The 20,833-nt window shown below is 37.1% G+C and overlaps 1 protein-coding gene across 6 annotated transcripts in view; it reads right to left on the bottom strand.

Annotated features, from left to right (window-relative positions):
• Positions 1 to 364: 364 nt before the first annotated feature.
• LOC132110378 (lysosomal-trafficking regulator-like) overlaps positions 365 to 20,833 on the bottom strand; it is an 89,920-nt gene continuing 69,451 nt past the window's right edge. For 3 of the 6 annotated variants that reach the window (XM_059516928.1, XM_059516930.1, XM_059516933.1), the window contains 22 exons: positions 20,386 to 20,562; positions 19,370 to 19,446; positions 19,098 to 19,286; positions 18,840 to 18,985; positions 17,653 to 17,746; positions 17,507 to 17,568; positions 17,360 to 17,415; positions 16,548 to 16,703; positions 16,178 to 16,422; positions 15,063 to 15,129; positions 14,257 to 14,413; positions 12,801 to 12,941; positions 11,528 to 11,745; positions 10,408 to 10,638; positions 10,024 to 10,213; positions 8,720 to 8,856; positions 5,036 to 5,134; positions 3,196 to 3,335; positions 2,897 to 2,994; positions 2,605 to 2,761; positions 2,379 to 2,450; positions 365 to 1,326 (listed from right to left, as the gene is read on the bottom strand). In XM_059516928.1, the coding sequence (XP_059372911.1) occupies positions 1,188 to 1,326; positions 2,379 to 2,450; positions 2,605 to 2,761; positions 2,897 to 2,994; positions 3,196 to 3,335; positions 5,036 to 5,134; positions 8,720 to 8,856; positions 10,024 to 10,213; positions 10,408 to 10,638; positions 11,528 to 11,745; positions 12,801 to 12,941; positions 14,257 to 14,413; positions 15,063 to 15,129; positions 16,178 to 16,422; positions 16,548 to 16,703; positions 17,360 to 17,415; positions 17,507 to 17,568; positions 17,653 to 17,746; positions 18,840 to 18,985; positions 19,098 to 19,286; positions 19,370 to 19,446; positions 20,386 to 20,562 (3,048 nt within the window). In that variant the 3' untranslated portion in view covers positions 365 to 1,187. Of the gene's footprint in view, positions 1,327 to 2,378; positions 2,451 to 2,604; positions 2,762 to 2,896; positions 2,995 to 3,195; positions 3,336 to 5,035; positions 5,135 to 8,719; positions 8,857 to 10,023; positions 10,214 to 10,407; positions 10,639 to 11,527; positions 11,746 to 12,800; positions 12,942 to 14,256; positions 14,414 to 15,062; positions 15,130 to 16,177; positions 16,423 to 16,547; positions 16,704 to 16,748; positions 17,216 to 17,300; positions 17,416 to 17,506; positions 17,569 to 17,652; positions 17,747 to 18,839; positions 18,986 to 19,097; positions 19,287 to 19,369; positions 19,447 to 20,385; positions 20,563 to 20,833 lie in introns of those variants that run through there. The other 3 variants (XM_059516929.1, XM_059516931.1, XM_059516934.1) reach the window with 2 other exon arrangements.

The following is a 20,833-nucleotide window of genomic DNA, read 5'->3' as shown; positions in this document are numbered from 1 at the left end:
ATATGGTAGATATTTCTGGAAACAGTGGTAGTAGTGGGGGAAGAGGTGAAAGCATTCCCTTTCTGGTGAACACTAAAATGTAAGACAAGATAATTCAGTTAGATGTAATGGAAGACTCAAACTAACAGCAAATACAGATCAGAAAACAAACAAACACAAGGATCATGTTTAGATGGTGGACTTCAAATATTCTCCTCCACAGTTAAGGCTGTCGACACTTAAGACTTCAAGAGCATCTGAATTTACTGACAGAAAATGTTAATTTTTTTTTTTAGGGATATACTGTTGTTTTTGTACAATAAACAGGTTATTTTTTTATTATTGTAACCAAAAGTTTTTCTAATTTTATTTGTCAGAGGATCTGACTAAACTTTATATTGTATCGCCAATGTTAGATACCACTTAAGTGACCATAACATGCAACACACAAACCAAAACAGAAAAGAAGAAAGTAGCACATTTTTAATGAACTATTATGAATTTGATGTGGTAACTGGGACGTTTGTGTCTGTTAAACAAATACATGGCAGAAAAACACAGGATAGATATACAGTAAGCAGAGTCAATGATTCATGAGTGACACACGACCACCTTTGACATTCATAAGATCGTCCCAAGTGCATTTTATAATGAAGAACAGGGTTTGTCAATGAGGGATGAAGTTCAAAGAGGGATTGCGTGCACACATTCATTACGCCGATGCATGTCACTCATGCATGAGTTTCACATGCTGAAAATGTCCCATTTAAAGCTTGCCGCGTAGATCACAGATTCATCTTCAGCAGGAACGCAGACAGATGCAGACAAACGTAGTGTTCAGATGATTTCAGTCTGGTTTAGCTTTGAAAGCAGGATTTCTATTCTCAGGATGGCGAGATGAGGGACAAAAAGAAGGAAAGGCCTTCAAACGTTCCAGATTGTAGCAGCTTTCAAAATCACAAACTCATGAACCAATACTACATGAATCATCAGTCAAAAGAGACGAGGAGAAATGATGTGGGAAAGGCCTGCTCTCGCTCTGCCTCACGACCTCCTGCTCTTTATGGTGCGGTAGCTTCAAGTGCCGTCTTTTCCGATGGATCTGTGATGATTGTGGGCGGGGCTTTGTGCATGCTGGCTCCTCCTCTTCCTGGGTCAGCGGGGTTGCTCTCAGTGTCTGTGTGGGTAACGGGCGGCGTGACGCAGGATCAGCCTGCAGCGTAGCTGCTGAGGAACGAGTAAAACATGGGCAGCTTCATGCGCTGCTGGTCTCGACGGCACCATGCGATCACCGTGCCCTCGCTGTTCGTCGTGTAGAGGTGATGACCATCACATGAGAACGTGAGACTGAGAGAGAATCCAGAAGGAAACGTTATAACCACATGACACTTACACTACCAGTTATTAATATTTAAGTGTCTTCTGCTCACCAAAGCTGCATTTATTTGATCAAAATACAGTAATTTTTTTTTTATATTATTATAATTTAAAATGGCTGTTTTTTATGTGAATATATAGTAAACTGTAATTTATTTCTGTGATGTGCAGCAGTATTTTCAGCATCATTCCTCCAGTCTTCAGAAATCATTCTAATATGATAAGTTACTGCTCAAGAAACATTTCTGATTATTATCAATGTTGAACTGACTAATATCTTTTGTGGAAACCGTGATTCTTTTTATTTTTCAAGATACACAGATGAATAGAAAGTTCAAAAGAACAGCATTTGTTTGAAATAGAATCTTTTGTGACATTACAAATGTCTTTACTGTCACTTTTGTTCAATTCAATGCATCCTTTCTGAATAAAAGTATAATTTTTTTAATAATTTTAAACCAAACTGTATGTTTCATGGTTTTAACAAAAATATTTGATTCTTAATTTTCCAAAAATATCCTGATTTCTAAAATTAAATTAAATTAAATTAAATTAAATTAAATTAAATTAAATTAAATTAAATTAAATTAAATTAAATTAAATTAAATTAAATTAAATTAAATTAAATTAATGCATTTAGCAGACGCTTTTATCCAAAGCGACTTACAGTGCATTCAGGCTATCAAATTTTACCTATCATGTGTTCCCGGGGAATCAAACCCCCAACCTTGCGCTTGATAACGCAGTGCTCTACCAATTTAGCTACAGGAACATTCAGGATTTCTGAAGATCATATGACACTGATGCAGAAAATTCAGCTTTGATCACAAAAATAATTTAAATTTTTCTATATATTCACATAAAAAAAACAGTTGTCACATTGTAGTAATATAAGTGTTTTACTGTATTTTTCATCGAATAAATGCAGCCCTGGTGAGCTTAGTGACCAGTAGTGTATATGTAACTTTTCTAATAAAGATATTGGAATAAATCCACGTGTCATATGATGTAAAAGTGTGTACCTTCTGATAGGCCTGTTGGATTTTGGAAAGGTGATCTCTCTGACTGGCTTCAGGTCCCATGTGCTCCACAACCTGAAATATGATGACAGAGAAGACTGATGAGAGTCTTTTTTAATATATATGTAACTGTAAGAAAAAGAATTAAACAAACACAGTTTCATCAGTGAATCAGTCTTTGGTCTCAAACTGTGTAGAGTTTGTGCTTTCATGTAGGTGTGTGTTTTACCTGACCACACCGTTCTCCAGTCCTCCAGCGATCACGTTTACCGACACTCCCTCCGGCTGATTGGAGAACGCCAGCGAACAGATGATCTCTCGACAGTGAACATGACCAATCAGATCTCCGTTGATCGTCCACAGCCTCAGATCACTTCCTCCTCCCACTGCACACACATATGAAGAGAACATGATTACAATTCTATACAAATTAATATTTGCAAAGATTTTTTTAGCAACTTCAGCAGCCGGTTTACACTGTATTTGAGAACTTAAACAAGGATTTATTAAAAGCAGCACACCTGAGTCACACACTGTGGCGATATCTCCTGTGGTCTCACTGGCGGACACAGCGTTCACCGGGCTCTTGTGACCTGTGAGACTCTGAACGTAACACAACCTAACACAAAAGAAACCTTCTTTATTTTATCATTACTAGCACACAATGAAGAAAATACCATATTAAAGTAATTTATTGCTACTTTGATGTAAAAGTACTTTTAATACACACAATTAAACTGGTGTAGGATTTACATCGAAACAACTTTCACTCAGAAAGCCGGTCTGGTAAATGCATGAATGTGATGTCAGATGCTCAGACCTGTTGAGGTCCCACAGGATGCAGGTCCCATCTCGACTGACACTGATGAGGATGCTGTAGGGTTTACAGACGAACAGGCCTGTGACCTCCGCCGTGTGACCGTACAGGTGAACCTGCGTCTCCACCTCCATCTCTGTCGGCTGAGGAAGAACAGACTTTACCATCACACGTCTCAATGGAGAACAACTGTAATCACACGCAGATCTAGAGGGTAATGGCCTCATTAGAGAAGGGATAATGGCCTCAATAAGCAGAAGTGAGCTGGAAGAGCCCTTTAACAGATGATTCTGATCGGCTTTTATGAGCTAGTGTAAACAAACCAGCACATGACTGCATGTAGCTAACAGTTCAATCAATATTCATCACTTTTAAAGGGACATAAAAGGGAAAAAAACCTTTTCACATGTGCACACGTTACAATGTCTGATTTATGTGAACTATAAAATATTTCCTTTGTCCATGCTATTTTTACTATGAAGAGCTTGATGCAGATTGGACTCAAAATGTGTCTTTTCTACTTATATCACAGCCTTATGTCTGCTTTAAAGCCTCCTGAGACAGTCGGGCCTTGAAATGGCCTAATGGTGCAATACTGTGTGCATTTGCCAAGTCAAAGGATCTAGTGTACTTATAATATCATGGCCTTATGTCCACTTTAACTCATCCTGATGCCGCAACACAGCTGCATGTATTGAGCTTTAATTTTGGATTTCATTTGAGCAGTTCGTGGAGTATGAGGCTGAATCCAGCAACTTGTTTGACTGTTATTTACTGAAATTAATTTATATAACGAGTCGCTTTGTCCATATATACTTCATATATATATATATATATATATATATATATATATATATATATATATATAGTATTGAATATTCCTCCGAATACATTATTTTATTTCAGATAGTTGCCAAGGCAGCAATTTTCATTTTTATTCATGTACTAAAAACACTAAAACTCAAATTAAAATTAAAAATAGACATAATAATAATAATAATAAATTAAAACCAAGAATATAAAACTAATTCAAAGTATTAATAAAACTCAATATATAAATTAAATAAACATAAATCTTGATACTAATTGTAATACTATTTGATTGTACTGTAAATTAAACTATTTATAAAATACTAAAATATTTCATTCTTATATATATATATATATATATATATATATATATATATATATATATATATATATATATATATAATTATGTGCATTACAGTAATAAAGAATAATGCTCATAATGCTCCTAAAATAGCCTTCATTTTCTTTTGGCAAAATCTAATTTCTTACTTTTGATTTTAGGTAAAAAGTTCTTGCCTAATTTAAGTGAACTCTAATGGCTGTTCTGCATCTACATCCCTTTAGGTATGCTCTATGTAGAGTGTATGTAAGAGTTAAATCACTGAAAAATTTTCATCATTTTTATGGTGATTTTGACAGCCTGTGGTCTTGAAAAAGAGCAGTGTGAACGTTCTTCAGAATATCTTCTTTTGCACTCCTCGGACGACAAAGTCATTTGGGTTTGGAACAACACACATGAATGATGACAGAACTGAAATACTTCTAATATCAGAAAGATTCATTTAAACAAACGTGAGAAGCAGAATGGCTCATGCGTTATCAATGAGAGAGAGCCGTCTGACGCCCAGACTTCAGCCCACCTGTGGGCCGCAGGAAATGTGTTTCTAGGGCAACCGGGAGATGACTAACAAGGCCACTACAAACACTGTGTTTGTGTGTGTGTGTGTGTGTGTGTGTAGGTGCTCTACTGATAATGGACGTGGGCGGCTGCGTGGGTGGGGAAAGGGGGGGTGGTGTTGCCATGGTGACATACCATCGTGGTGGTGAAGCGGTTGCTGTAGGCGGTAATGACTCCACACTTACTGCCTGTAAACAGCTGACAACTGTCCGGCACCCATGCACAGCTACTCACCTGAGGAGAGAGCAGAGGTTATAGAGAGGATAGCAGGAAACCATGGGTCAATCTCAGTAAATCCATCAAAACCATGTCTGCACATTAAATTGATCAAAAGTGCCAGTAAAGATATTAATAATGTTACAAAAGATTTCTATTTCAAATAAACTCTGCTGTTCTTTAGAACATTCTGCTCATTAAAGATTCCTGAATCACAGTTTCCACAAAAAGCAGCACATCTGTTTTCAACATTGATAACAATCAGAAATGTTTCTTGAGCAATAAATCATCATATTTTCATGATTTCTGAAGATCATGTGACACTGAAGACTGTTGTGTGGAGAGAGGAGAACTGCTCTAAAGTTCACTTTAGTGACGAGAGTACGTTTCGTTTATTTGGGAAACATTATGATCAGCATTACACTGAAGCTGAGTGTGTGAAGAAGTCAGAGAAAGCTGGAGGAGGAGCTGTGATGGTTTGAGGGATGTTCTCTGTATCAGGAGTTTGGTCTCTTATACAGACACATGGCAGGTGCATGTAAATATTCATCAGAACCTCCTTCAGCAACATACGGTTCCTTCCCTGCAAACATCTCCCAATCAGCCAAACACAATGTTCCTGTCACACTGTAAAACGGGGAAAGCAGTTCTTGAAGCTGAAAACACTGAAATAATGAAAAGTCCTGCTCTAAACCCGACTGAAAATCTCTGGAAAATCAATGGTGACAAAGTTGTGTCTTAGAAACCCACTACAGTCACGAACTCTAGAAGAGACCTGAAGAAGAGCGGAGCAAGATCCCAGCAGCGCAGTGTGAGAAACTAGAGATGTGCTGAAGTCAATTCCTACTGATTTCTGACAGCTGCGACCTCCAAAATATTACTCACAATCATCTTTCCTGTCTCAGTGGTTACTGTTCTCTGATTTTAATCACTGTGTTTTCCACTAAATAAAGATTTTATGGAAATGCCTTGGTTATTTTGTCAAACATGTTAGTAGAAAAATACGACAAGAGCTTAAAGTGCTTAGAAAATGGTAAACAGACTGAGATAGACATGAATCTCTTCAATGATTATATTTGGCACCATTTATTTAAAAGTACTATGTCAAATAAAGTGTTTTCTTCTAAACAATAACAAGTGCTTAAAGTGCTTAAATAATTAAGTGCTCAAAGTGCTAAAGAACTGAACTGCTAAACTGAAGATTAGAAGTGAAATCAAGGCTATTATCACTTTTTTTCTGGGATGTAACTCGCATGTTGATTTGAAACCAACAGGCTAGTGAACGCTTTTTTTGTCTTCTGCCAGTTTTCTACACAGGGTGACCAGTGGCTGCGATATTCTGAATGACAAATCATTTTCTGCTATAAATGTGCACACACGTATTTTTTAATCGCAGACATGGTCAGTCATAGACAACGGTGTGTCAGCTAATAGTTGCTCCCGGCTAGAGACCTGCACTTCCGCGGGAATACCGCGGGACCCAGCGCCACCGAGTGCGGCGCGGGACAATATTTGATGGCTGAATGCGGACGCGGGCGGCAAGATATTATTGTGTGCGGGTTGCGGGAAAATAAAATTATTTGCGGGACAAATAAAAGACAAAATAACAAAACAAAATAAAAGAACTAGAAACAAATAGACCTTTGTTCATAATAAAATTAAATAGACTTTGCGGAATGGGAGGATGCGGATGATACCATAGACAGCGACGTTTAATTCGATTCCGTAATAGCGATATATTTAAATGTCAAATTGGATGGATTAGAAGCACACAGACCGGATGATGTCCTCCAGTGGTGGAAAAGATGAATTTCCGAGATTAAGCAAACACGCCATGTACCTTGCATTCCAGCTAGCTCACCATCGGAGAGGGCTTTCAGTATTTGCGGTCGCATACTGGAGCAGAGACGGATTAAACTGAAGCTCTCAACAGAGAACGACATGATATTCCTGCATGGGCACATTAAGTAGTCGTACAGTTTTTTTAGTCAATTCAGTTTATTTTTATTTATTTATTTAGCTTAATATTTAAAATTGGTCTATTTTGTTATTGAGGAATAAGGATATTTTTTGTTAAATGTTTGAATGAATTGCTCAGGCCCCATAAGCTACTTTTCCTTTGAAACTGAAATAAATCCAGGTTTATTATTATTATATAATTTATAAGGCTATATAGCCTAATTATTATAGGTAGGCCTATATATATATTTTTATTTACATTTCTTACTTTTTTTACTGTATATGTTCTAAGTTCCTTGTTCATGTTCATACTTTTAATTAAACGCAAATAAAACGAAACTTTTGTTTATTTTCCGTTTCTTTTTAAATTTATATTCAACAGGGGAGCAAGTGAAAAAATAAGAGTAGCAGGCAGAATATGCAATGTATTAAAAAAAAAGAAAAACTACTGTAGGCTATACGTTTACCCGCGGGATTTTGCGGGCGGGAGCGGGACGAAACTTTATTGTTTGCGGACGGGAGCAGGAGAAAATAACATATTTTTGCGGGAGCGGGACGGAAAAATCCCTCCCGCACAGGTCTCTACTCCCAGCAACGTCGTGGTAAGTTTGAGTGCACGGGCAGCGGCTCTATGACCGGAGTCTGGTGCTGCTTTCCAGGCAGGTTTTAGCTCGCAAGTCACTATTTCAAACCACGACTAACGACTTTTGACTTCTGAGCGCAGGGAAATTTAGCTACATTATTAATTTTATTGCAACGTTACACTGTCCTAAAATCTATTTTTCAACGTGTACCACTTGCATAAACACTGGCTGTTGTTTCACAGGTTAAGGTTGGAAAACACGGGTTTCCTGGAACGCGACATAAATCATAACGAGCAAGCACTTTCTTACCGCTGCTGGCATACAGAAGCTTCCTCGAGCAAATCATGCAGAAACAAGCCCCGGGCTCTCTCAGTTTCTTGCACCAACTGCCAAAAAGCGCCATTTATTTTTGAGTCCTTTATCTATTGCTAGGAGTCTAATACATCATCCCCAGGCTTCATAAACTTGCGCTCCATTTTTGTTTTCTCCGACAACTCTAACGTGACATTGACGTATGGGCGTTAATCATCCTTCACGCCCTTCTCTGCTTCTGATAGGCTTGTAACGTTAGTTAAAGCTGCGTTCCTCTCATATGATTGGTATAAGAAATAAATTGGCTCGAAAATATTAAACTGCATGCGCAGGCTCTCAAATATTATATATATATTTTTTTCCCCTCACGGCCACACGCCGGAGATCCGGCACGGTGCCGGAATACTTTAAGCCCTGTATATATAGTCATATTATAACCAGTATGATTTTTGCACTGATGATTGATGATTGATTTTTGACATTATTTACATGACAATTAAAAACAACTGTTCAATTATGTAAATTGTCTTATTCCGTCAAAACCAAACTATATATTAAAATTCATATAGTGTATGTTAGGTATGTTTTATGAGTAACTTACAGTAGAGGGTGCTGTGGACGTCTACATATAGCAGATGACTGCCTCATCACAAAATGCTGTACAAACTGAAACGCCTTAAACACAGATTGATCTGAAAACGGTCCAAGCATAGCCTGCGCGTGTGTGAGTGGTGTTTCCGGTTCTGACCTGGTGCAGCGGTGAGCACTGGATGAAGTTGATGGGCGGCTCGCTCTGTTTGCTCTTCAGACGCAGCATGTTGTCGGTGTAACCCCAGCTCAGAATAGCCGACCACTGTATGTCAGTGCTGTGCATGCTCCTTACACCTGAGAGACAAGGCGAAAACACTTCATTTGAACTGTGAGGTGATTTCCTACAACAGCACATTCACTCATTTCCTCTGTCACAATGGGAATCATGTTCATTCATGTGGATTAGAGTCCTGCATGGGACGGGTGACCTGCAAATTTGGCTGAAACGGGTGAAAAATATCCAACTGTGTCGGATACGGGTGCGGGTCGGACACAGGGAAAACACGGGTCTAAACACGGGTTCAAAACAGTTACGTGCAAACGTAAAAATAGGCCTACGTTCCACTTAAAAAAAAATCACAACTGCGCGAACGGCTGCATGAGTCATTAGTGATAAGACACAAATGCAGAAGCAATAAAAGCACTAGTGACTGGTCATGGACCAAAACACAGTCAAGATTAGTAACTGGCTGATACACAGCTGGGCGGATTAATCATTCAATATTTTCATTTTCAAATGATGGTTGTTTGTAAACTTTATAAACTGTGCCTGCTTTTCCCAGTAATCCAGAAAAATCTAGTTTTTTGTTTTGTTTACATCTGGCATTAACATCTGCTTTACTGAATAAAAACATCTGCCAATAAATGTATAAACATAGATGAATAAAGGAAAATTAAATCTCAAATTCATAAACACTACCATTTTTTTTAAACAAAGACATTATTTGATTTATTATAATTCATTTGATTTAAAAAAAAATGCAGTAAAACAGTAATATTGTGATTTATTATTATGTAAATCTTTTTTATGTGAAAAAATAGTAAAATATAATTTATTTCTGTGATGCACAGCTGTATTTTCAGCATCATTCCTCCAGTCTTCAGTGTCACATGATCTTCAGAAATCATGAAAATATTCAGATTTGCTGCTCAAGAAACATTTCTGATTATTATCAATGTTGAAAACAGTTGTGCTGCACAATATTTTTTGTGGAAACCGTGATGCATTCTATTTTTCAGGATTAACAGATGAACAAAAAATTCAAAAGAACAGCATTTATTTAAAAATCTCTTCACTGTCACTTTCGATCAACTTAGTGCATCCTTGTTGAATAAAAGTATAAATTTCTTTCATAACAACATCTTACTAAATACAGAGAGTTTATATCAGGATTATAATTTCATATGTAAGCCTGATGAAGCAGTTTTGTGTGTGTGTGTGTGTGTGTGTTTTCTCCTAACCTTGCTCTTTGCTGTAGATCATCATGAGGCAGAACTTGCGCGAGAGGCCGCAGATGGCACGCGTGGGCAGCGCCAGCAGGGAACCGAAGTGTTCTCCGTGAGGTTGACTGAAACAGACCACGGGGTCCGGAGCACTGGGGGATCCCACATACTCGCCCCATTTCAAGCCCTTTATCCACGGCAGAGGACTCTAGAAACAACAGTAGGGGGGATAAAGATTTTAAAAGACCAACTAGATCATTTAGAATTCAAATAAAGTCTTTCTCTTCCAGAAGAACCCACCCTTTTTTATTAACATCAAATTTGATAGGGATATTTTTTATATGAACAATTAGTTTAAATGTCACCCTGAATAACAGTTTCAGCGCTGTATGTTTGCTGTACCGGGTAGACGGTGTCTTTGGGCGGCTCGCGGCTCTCTCTGAAGGCCAGCTGCACCAGGAGGCCCATGGCTGCCGGCAGCTCTGCTTCGGACAGGAGTTTGTTTCCTGCTCGGCTGATGTGTGAGGCGTTGAACAGCTGTCTGGGTGTTTGGCCGTACGTCTTGATCATAGTTTCTAGAGCCCGACGCTGCACAGGGTCTTCCACGGCAGATACGTCCATGCCAAAGTAAGTCTAAAAACAGAGGGAGAGGAAAAATTTATCCGATACTAGTTGACAGGCCGAAGCGGAAAGACGTGTCTGATATAGTTTATCAGTATCTGCTGGATTAGAGAAACATACATTACTGGCTGATTTATAGTTACACTGATATCTACACTATCGTTCAATAACCAGAAATGTTTCTCGAGCAGTAAATCATCATATTAGAATGATTTCTGAAGATCATGTGACACTGAAGACTGGAGGAATGATGCTGAAAATACAGCGGAGCATCACAGAAATAAAATACATTTTACTATGTATTCACAAAGAAAACAGTGATTTTAATTTGCAATAATATTTCACAGATTTTACTGTATTTTTAACCAAATAAATGCAGCCCTGGTTAGCAAGAAAGACCGGGGTATATTTGTAGCAATAGTCAAAAAAACATTTTATAGATCAAAATTATGGAATTTTCTTCTATGCCAAAAATCATTAGGATATTAAGTAAAGAATATTTTGTAAATTTCCTACAGTAGATATAACTAAACCTGTTTTTTGTTTAGTAATATGCATTGCTAAGAAGTTTATTTGGACAACTTTAAAGGTGATTTTTCATTTTTCAATATTTTGATTTTCTTGCAGCCTACGATTCCAGATTTTCAAATAGTTGTATCTCGGCCAAATATTGTCCTCCTAACAAACCACACATCAATCGAAAGACTATTTATTCAACTTTCAGATGATGTATGAATCATAATTTCAAAAATTGAATGGTTTTGTGGTCCAGGGTCTCTCTCTCTCTCTCTCTCTCACACTCTAACACACACACACACACACACACACACATAAATAAATGTATATATTTGTAAATTCCAGCGGTAAGTGTGCTGTAGCTGTATATAATAAGGAATCGTACTGCAGGATGAAAGACATTGATGGCGTGGACCGCAGCTTTGCCCTTCTGTTTGAGTCCAAACACCAGGTCAATCCACTGACAGAGCGTCTGGGAGACTTGTTCTGACTCCAGAGCCTGTCTGTGGATGAGGATGAAGAGTCGCGGGTCATTCCTGGCCCATGGTGGCAGATTCACGTGGTTCACCCGCTCGCTGTTCTGCCTCACGCCAAAGTCAAAACCTGCCAGAGCGGAAAGTGGGAAATATCATGCCAACATTAGCAGAGGGAAGATATGTTCAGCTAATAAGATTCTAATGTACTGAACAAGAATGCGTTTACAGAAATATTCATCTCGAAGATCTAGGTTACTTAAAGGTTTTTTTTTTTTTTGACAGGCATTTTATAGCAATAAGATTCAGAGGAATTTCATTATTTAATTTGATAAAATCGATCAAATATACACAGAAGCCTTCATGACAAAGCTCTGCAAAATAAAGTTTGGTTTAACTTGAATTAATTATTAATATATTCGTTTTGTATAGTAGCATGTACCTCAAAGAAATAATAATTGTTTTTCCATGTTTTTATTTTAAAAGTAAATCTCTGTCCTGAAGCACTTATTTTGTTTATGTTTTATACCATCATTTGAGAACCACAATTTTTATAATAAATTCATTTTAAATTGTGAATCCAGAGAAATTAAAACCAAACCAAAAAAAACTAACATTTTATAGGGACCCATTATAAAACAAAAACAAGAAATTATTAAATTGTTAAAGTTTTATGAATTCATTTGATTAGAAATGCTTCTTGACTATAACAAATTTAGAAAAAACTTAATAGATACTTAATAGAACTTTTACTAAATTGTATAACTTTTAATAAACTGTTTTATGTGTTCAATTAATTGGATTTTTTTTTTTATTACTAACCACTACCATTAACATGCAATCCAGAAAAAAGTAAATGGAATTTTTTTATCAGTCAATCAATAAAATGTTTTTCTTACGGCCTACATTTTTTATTATTGTTAAACTTTTAATACATTTTTGTCAAATTGTGTAAGTATTTCTATTTCTGCTAAATAGATATGCTTTTTGATTACTTAATTAAAATGTAACCATTAAAACTGAATCCAAAAAAAAAAAAAGAAAAACGGAATTTGGGGAAACAATCAAATGGAATTAGGGGTAAAAAATGGATTTCCTAGGTCCTATATTTTCATCATTAGATCTCATGAGAAGTTGAGTGCTAGAAGAAGAGGTCAAGAAAGCCAGGAGTATAAGAGCGCACACCTTCTCTGTTGACCAGAAACTCGGGCAGGTAGAAGAACTCTGGGATGAGCTCTTTAACATCCGTCATGGACTCGTAGGACGACAGACGCCACGTAGTGTTCATGGAGTGGAACGTTCGGTCAGGAATATCAAAGCTCTGGTCTGTGAGACACACAAAACCTTTCATTAGTTTCTCCTGTAACCTGATACAGATAAACCAACTGAACTAAAAATAGACTGAGAAAGAAGCAAAGACGAATAAAGAGGCTGGATGAAAGGCCTGATCATCTTTCTGAAGCTAATGCATGTAGCGTGAGACTTCAGAAAGGCCCTTTTCAATGACAGCCTTTAAAAGCATCACACTGACATGTTTGAAGACCTCGCTGCAAACACAGGAAACGCAGGTGCTGTTAAATATTAAAAAAGGTAGCGATGCAGAATCCTAATTATGATGCAGAATAAACCGGACGAGCTGCAGCTGTGTCATTCGGCGTTCTGAACTGACAACAAATCATGCGTTCAGTCTTGATTAAGGGCGGCTGCATTCGATTTTAAGTATTTGATTTCATGTTCCAGAGCTTCTGTTTTCTTGATTATGCAAATTATAAAAAATTAATCAAAGTACAATCGAAATGAAAGTGAAAGTGAAAAGTGAAGAAAGTGAAAAGAAAGTGAAAAGAAAAATTATGTAATAAGGTACAAGGATTCATGTTAAAGAATGATGTTATGCACAATGATTTTTCATATATAAAAACATTTAGGAAAACTGTAAATAATAGATATTATTTATTAACAGTTAAAAGACTGACAGAAGTTATGATTAGTCTGAAAATCTAATTTTTAATCCATTTAGGATTAAAAATATGGCAAACACACCATGAGAATACAGAGGAAAATACAGCTTTAAAAACAATTTTTTCAGAGACTCAAACTGAGCAAAAATATGCAATTTAGTGCAGATGCTGATATTTATATATGGCTAAAAAATAATTTAAAGTTTTTAATGTAAATCAATGAGATAGACAGTACAGCAGATACCTACATAACATCATATATATATATATATATATATATAAATAAATCAGTTGTCAATCTATATCTCCAATAATCTGTTTTATTAAGATGAGATGCTTAGTTGGTAATCAAATCATATAATGCAATGCAATCCAATGATTGTTGAGAGATGAACAAATAAACGCTTCTCAAAAGCCTGATGATCAGATTTGAGATTTGAGAAAATGATCAATGGAGAATCTAGTAAAGCCAAACTGCTTCATCTGGAAAATATTACTAACAAGATCAAAGATATTCTAAAATCAGGAAAGATTTGATAAGAAAAGACACATAAAGCTCGAGCTGAAGGTGGACGTTTGTACAATTATACTAAACTCAATTCCTCCTGCTTTGGTTTTTACATGAAAGATTTTGAATCTGCATGGAATAAGTTTGGACTAAAGGATAGATGATTTTGAAAGACCTTGATAGGCCAGAAACATCTTGGTGAAGGGAGGCAGCCGGACGAGGAAGTGCAGGACAGTGCCGCTGTTGGAGTAGTGAGAGCCGTAGTGATAGGGCAGGACGGGGGGCATGGGGTCGTCCTCTGTCTTGCCTTTCTTAAACTCCTCCTCCAGGTACTGTGGAGGAAATCAATGTTACTAACACTTACACACACTAATGACACTAAATATACACACTCATAAAGCAGTAATGCAATGCATTATAGATACAAATCATGCATGTGTAGAATGAAGCAGGCTGTGTTCCAAAACCTTGCGTATGTAGTTAGCGGTCTTCAAAGGTAGCATGCTAACTGTAATAGTGTCTACTAAATGACTAATGCGTGGGACACTTGATTCACAACTGATTTTAATAGAGAAAAAATAAATGATACTCCCACAAGCATAAAAATACACAGCGTATACTGTAAATTGAGAATATAATATAGATTTTTTTTAAATAATATTATTATTTAATAGTGTAGTTATTAATATTATAATGTTATAATATACATTTTATAAATAATAGATATTTAATAAAATAATATAAAATATATGATTTTTTTGCCAAGGACACTTACGGTGCTACGTCAGGATTTTGCCAGAAGAAGATATCTTAGAAGGCAACATAATGTTGCTACCTACTGTTTGGAAAGGCCTTGGCGCTGGAAATGCCTAAAAATGCTGCCTACGTAGGCAGGGTAGCAGGTTTTGGAACAGAGCCACAGTGTGACTGGTTAACAGGCAGTGCTGTAAACAGGAATTAAAGCCTGCAGTGCTGCAGTACCCTGTAATTGTCCACATAACGGTCTTCCTTCTCTTTAGACTGCACTGCAATCGGTTTGATGAGGTTCCTGTTACATCAAAAAGACAAACAGAGAGCAAAACTAAATGTCACTTTGTTTATTTGCATACCTTTAAATTTTCTAATGGCAATACTAATATATCTATATTAAAAGAAACAAAATAGTGTGTAAATTCCACATTGATTGACTACATCTTTTCACAACATAGAACTATAAAAGTTACATTATTTAAAAATAATACAAAAATATTTTATTTGATACTTTATGATATTTTATGAAAAATCTATTTCTTACATAAATATATTTTCAATAAAAACCTTAATTTAGTGGAAAGACACCGTGATCAAACTCAGAGAACAGTAACCTCTGTAGCAGGAAAGATGATTGTGAGTAATATTTTGGAGGTCGCAGCTGTCAGAAATCAGTAGGAATTGACTTCAGCACATCTCTAGTTTCTCACACTGCGCTGCTGGGATCTTGCTCCGCTCTTCTTCAGGTCTCTTCTAGAGTTCGTGACTGTAGTGGGTTTCTAAGACACAACTTTCACCTGTCATGTATCTGTAAAAAGGCACGTTTCCACTGCTGAAACTTTACCCAGGAACTAGGGCCGGTACTCGTTGTGTTTCCACAACAGGAAACAGGATCTAAATAAAGTTTGAGGTTAAAAAAGCGCCCCTCAGAAAGTCCCTGCTGGCGAGGTAGTACTCTTTCCAAGGTCTGGAACTTTTGGGGGCGGGACTTGGGCGCTAAACATGCTGATTGGTTGAGTTCAAACAGCATTGTGATTTCAACCATCATTTATTCGAATAATTTTCAAAATATCACTGTTATTATGTCATGAAATGTTTATGCGGTTTATTTATAAAGACAGCGTCTATTTAAAAATGTGGTTTTACCGATTTCGGAGACGGTCAGCTCAGCTCCATGCGATCAACGGGAGCTCATTGATCATGATTTCATAATTATACGTGGTGAAAAACAATAAAACATTTACAACTGTATATGGAATTGATGAATTTTCAGGTACATCAGGCTGACATTACCGAAAAACAGCAGATGAATACAGTAATGATGTTGATGCGAGATGTGTTCTGACCTGTAAACGGAGGCGTCCTGCAGGTCCAGCGTCTCACTGGTGTAGTCTCGCAGGATGAAGGGGAAGACGGGATACTGCATGAGGTCGTTGAAGGAGCGGCCCGCGTGCTTGTTCAGGTGGGTGAGGTACTCGAAGTTGGTTATCTGTCCTGAGCTCCACAGGTGCGTGAGAGCAGAGATGTTCCCGTACTCCAGCAGGTTGGGCAGCTCTGAGCTCAGGATGTTGTGGTAGACATAGTCACGAAACTGAGACGGAGAACAGAGAGTCGGTCAACAGGAAGTTAGAGTTTGGCAGAATTGACATAGGAATAACATATAGAGGAATTTACTGAATTGCACATATTAAGTCATTCAGCAGCTGATGTCGTTACCTTGGTGGTATCAAACGCGAGCAGCAGCGTCCTGCCGTTGGTGAGGAAGATCTCCATAGCATTGTCTCTGAGCTGCCACCAGCGCTTGTGAACCTCCTTTATCTCCTCATAGGTCCAGGAGAAGGAGGCCGGTTCTGTCTCTCCATGAGGACTCTGCTGTGAACACACACTATCAACCTCTAAAACATACATATGCCTCATCAAATCTATTAAGGGTGATGTTATCAAACTCTTATATCATGTTATGAGTAATAAATAAATAAATAAAATCCCTTAGTAACACTTGCACACACCTAATGACAGCTGCAATGCATTATGGATACAAATGAGTGATTAAAGATTATGCATGTGTAGAATGAAGCAGGCTGTGTTCCAAAACCTTGCGTATGTAGGCATCTGTCTTCTAAGATAGCATGTTGTATGAAATAGTGTCTAATAAATGGGACACTTGATTCACAACTGATCTTAATAGAGAAAAATGATACTAATCCAGAATCCAGAGAAATCTCAGTCTGTGTAAGACAAGGCAGGAAACCTCAGATGAATGTGTGTGATCTTTGACCCCTCAGACGGCATTGGATGAGAAACAGTAATGCTGCGGTTTTAAATAGAGCCGCATGGGCTCATAAGTCCTTCTGAAAACCATTGTCACTTCACACAGTCTGCTGCTGCTGCATCAATGAATGCAACTTTAATCTGTGTTACTTGAGAAAGCTATACATTGATTGCAACTGTGCACAGTCCACAATGGACATTGAGTTCTCAGTCCCAAAGACCAAAGACTAACCCTAACGTTTAGCAAAAGAACTTACTTGGTTATCAAATGCCTCTGTAACATTATCTTCCACAAAGTACATTCCAGATTTTCCTGCCGACCCATAAAACGATATTTTAGCATTCAGTGAAGACAATTAACATCCAACACAAGACTGGTGTTATGGAGGGAGGACGAGTCTTACCCAGCAGCAGCTCTCCCACTGTCTCTCTAGAGGGCGCCACACTAACACACTTTCTTGTAAACCTAAACAGAAAGAAGAAATGCTTGGGGTTTTCTAATTCTTTGAAATTCTGCAGTTGTGAAGTGAGACGGGAGTTGTGTGTGTACCTGATGGGCTCACTGGTGGCTTTGTCCTTCACTATGGATGAAGAGGAGTGAGTTTTGTCCTCAAACAGGAAGACCAGAGGAGCCTTGATAGCATCTGTGACAGACAAACCACATGCACGAGACCAATGAAACCAACAGCATCAAAAGCTTTAGTTTTTAAGTTCTGGCAAAGTTTAAAAAAACCACTCTATACAGGCAGTACTGCGGTGCTAGCATGGTACAATGATGGTATCAGAGGGCAACATTGTGTGATTAACATATTCATAAACCATTCTGATTAAACAGCACTCCAACATATTTGACAGAATTGCCATGGTATTACAGGTTTTGGAACTTTTGTGTTACTGTCATACACATTTGGTTATCTAAAAAAAAGTTAAATTTATTTTATTTATTTACTTATTTATATATTTACTTATTCACTCACTGATTATTTTACTTATTTATTTCATTATTTATTTATTTATTTACTTATTATTTTATTTACTTAATCACTTATTAAATGTACTTATTTACTATTTATTTACTTATATTTATTTACTTATTATTTGTACTTAATTACTTATTAAATGTACTTATTTGCCTAGTTATTTACTTATTTTATTTACTTCTTATTTATTCATTTTCATAACATATTAAATGTTCTTATTTACTTATTAATTAATTTACTTATTTAAATTAAATTTAAATGTAAGATTTAAGCAGAAACTTTTATCCAAAGCGACTTACAGTACATTGAGGCTAACATTTTTAGCTTACATATGTTTCCTGGTAATTGAACCCACAACCTTGCGCTGCCAACGCAATACTCAATAATTGAAAACTAAGTAATTCAACGCAATACTCAACGCAATAATTATTCATTTAATTTAATTATTAAATGTACTCATTTACATGGTAATTTATTTATTTACTATGTACTCATTCATTTGACTTGTTAATTTTACTTAATTAATTATTACATTTATTTATTTACCAGTTAATTTAGTTATACTGTATATATTCCTTTGTTTACTTATTTTGGGGTGAAAAATGACCCAGACATGTTCTTGAAAGATTTTCCTGTTTGTTTATGCTTTTGATTAACCAAACTGGATCATGAAAATACACTGTAGAGAATCTAGAAAACAGAAAGTGCTGAGCAGATGTTTAAAGTGTTTCCTCCAGTCAGAGGGCTGGAAGCTCACCGTCTAGTTTGTGTCTGTCTTTGAGCAGATATTTGTTCGGGATGGTCAGGTAGCAGCGCTGCAGGCGTCTCCGCTCTCTGTTGGGCCCCTCGGTGGGATCCAGCTGCCAGGAAGTGGGGTAAGATGACTGATCGTACCACACCGCCCTGTTCCATGGGGAAAAAACAACATCATACAAGGTTGAAACAACATGAGGAAGAATAAATGATGACACGAGTGAACTATTTTAGTTGTGTCGCTCCAGAGAGCGAAGCTGACCGGTCGTGAGTGAGCTGCTGCACGAGCTCCTGCCAGTGGCGGCTGGCGCTCAGGTCGGTCTTGTACAGGCCTCTGATGTGCTGCATGACCTTCTTCCGCTCCATGCCCTGCCTGAGAGACACGTTCTGAGTGACGTCAGCCGCGATCTTCGAGATGTCCTTTGACTTCCCATCTAGCCTCTGCAACAGGCTGAAATGGAGGACGAAAGAGCTCAGAAAAATACCTTAGGCGTGTGTTATTTTGAGATTTTGTGTTTCTCTCGGAGCGCTCACCTCCTCTGAGTGTTAGCCAGCTTCTTTTCCCAGGCTCCTTTGCTGGTTCTTGCCTCTGACTCGTATTTCAGTTGCTCCTTAATAAGGAATAGTAAAACAGCTTCAGAAAAACATTAATAAGATGCAAACACTTCAACTGAGCAGTTCAGAACTACACTACTAGCATTCACAATACAAGTAAACTGCACAAAAGGCTCATGTGAACCTGGACTAATATTATATGTAGACCTCAAGGGGAAACTAAAATGTGCAGAATTATTACACGAGAAACCAGCGGAATCAACCTCAGCAAATAAATGTAAAAGACTAACAAATTAATATATGAATTACTATGCGTTTGCTTTAGATCTAGATACATATTTTACATATTGTTTGAGTTTTACATTTGCATGTATGCATTTGAAAGATGCTTTTATCCACACATACAATATTTAGGCCTAGATTTAAAATGTACGTATTTAAGTTGCATTTTAAATTTCCATCCGTTTAATTTATTGCATATTTGTCAGCCATGCATAAATTAAACAAGTCAGATTTATGTAATTGTAATAATACACAATAACCAGCTTTTGTATGTATCATCAATACATCCAATTTGTTTAAGTCTCATACAGACTGAGTATTGCTTGATCCACAGCTCAGCATATTTTAAGCATTTTCATACTTTTTCACTGAATAAATGTCTTTGTTTTCGCAAATGCAGATTTATGTTGATTCTTTCTGGAATAAATGCATTTTGGAAATATGATTATTTAAATCAATTCAAATAGATGCAAATAGTTCATTTTAAACTATGGCAGGATTTTGTTGAAAGCAAAAATCTGACTGGTTTAATTTTTGAATGACTGACAAATATGAGTCACGTTACGTTAGTCTGTTCATGTTAAAAATTGCAATTACACTGAATTCAAGTTTTTGAATTCTCTGGGAATCAAACCCATGTTGTTGCGTTGTTGTTTGAGCTTGTTTCAGCCAAACAGCATATAACCTCAGAGATTGTGTCTAGCCCTGCGCACCTCTTTGATGGCTTTGAGGAGGTCTGGTTTGGCAGGAGCGCTGGGTGGGATGCAGCGGTGGCCGCAGAGTTTCAGCGCCGTCATGAAGGTGTTGGCAGCCGCCTGCTCTTCTTTGCTCAAGGTGTTTTTGTGATCATGTAACAGCTCGTACAGATACAGAGCCAGCTTGGGCCCGTGCTAGTAAAAAATACAACAACAAAAAAACGAAGGATTTTAAGGAATTATAATTACTGGTATTTACAATATATCAGTATATTTCTGTTATTTATCCACTGAAGATAAAAAAAAAAAAAATCACATTTCCAAACTCAATTTCCCTTTATTTAACCACTGAAGTGCATGCTTTTTGTTTGTTTCACCCTCAAACATGTCTTTGAGAAGCCATTAGTGATTAAAGCCATTTCATTTAAATTTGCATCGGTGTAAAACTTAGAAAAACTAAGCAAGA

This window comes from Carassius carassius, chromosome 30 (assembly GCF_963082965.1).
Source record: "Carassius carassius chromosome 30, fCarCar2.1, whole genome shotgun sequence".
Lineage (NCBI taxonomy): Eukaryota > Metazoa > Chordata > Actinopteri > Cypriniformes > Cyprinidae > Carassius > Carassius carassius.
Note: the sequence above shows the minus strand (reverse complement) of the source record. Positions and strands in the feature narration are given on the sequence as shown.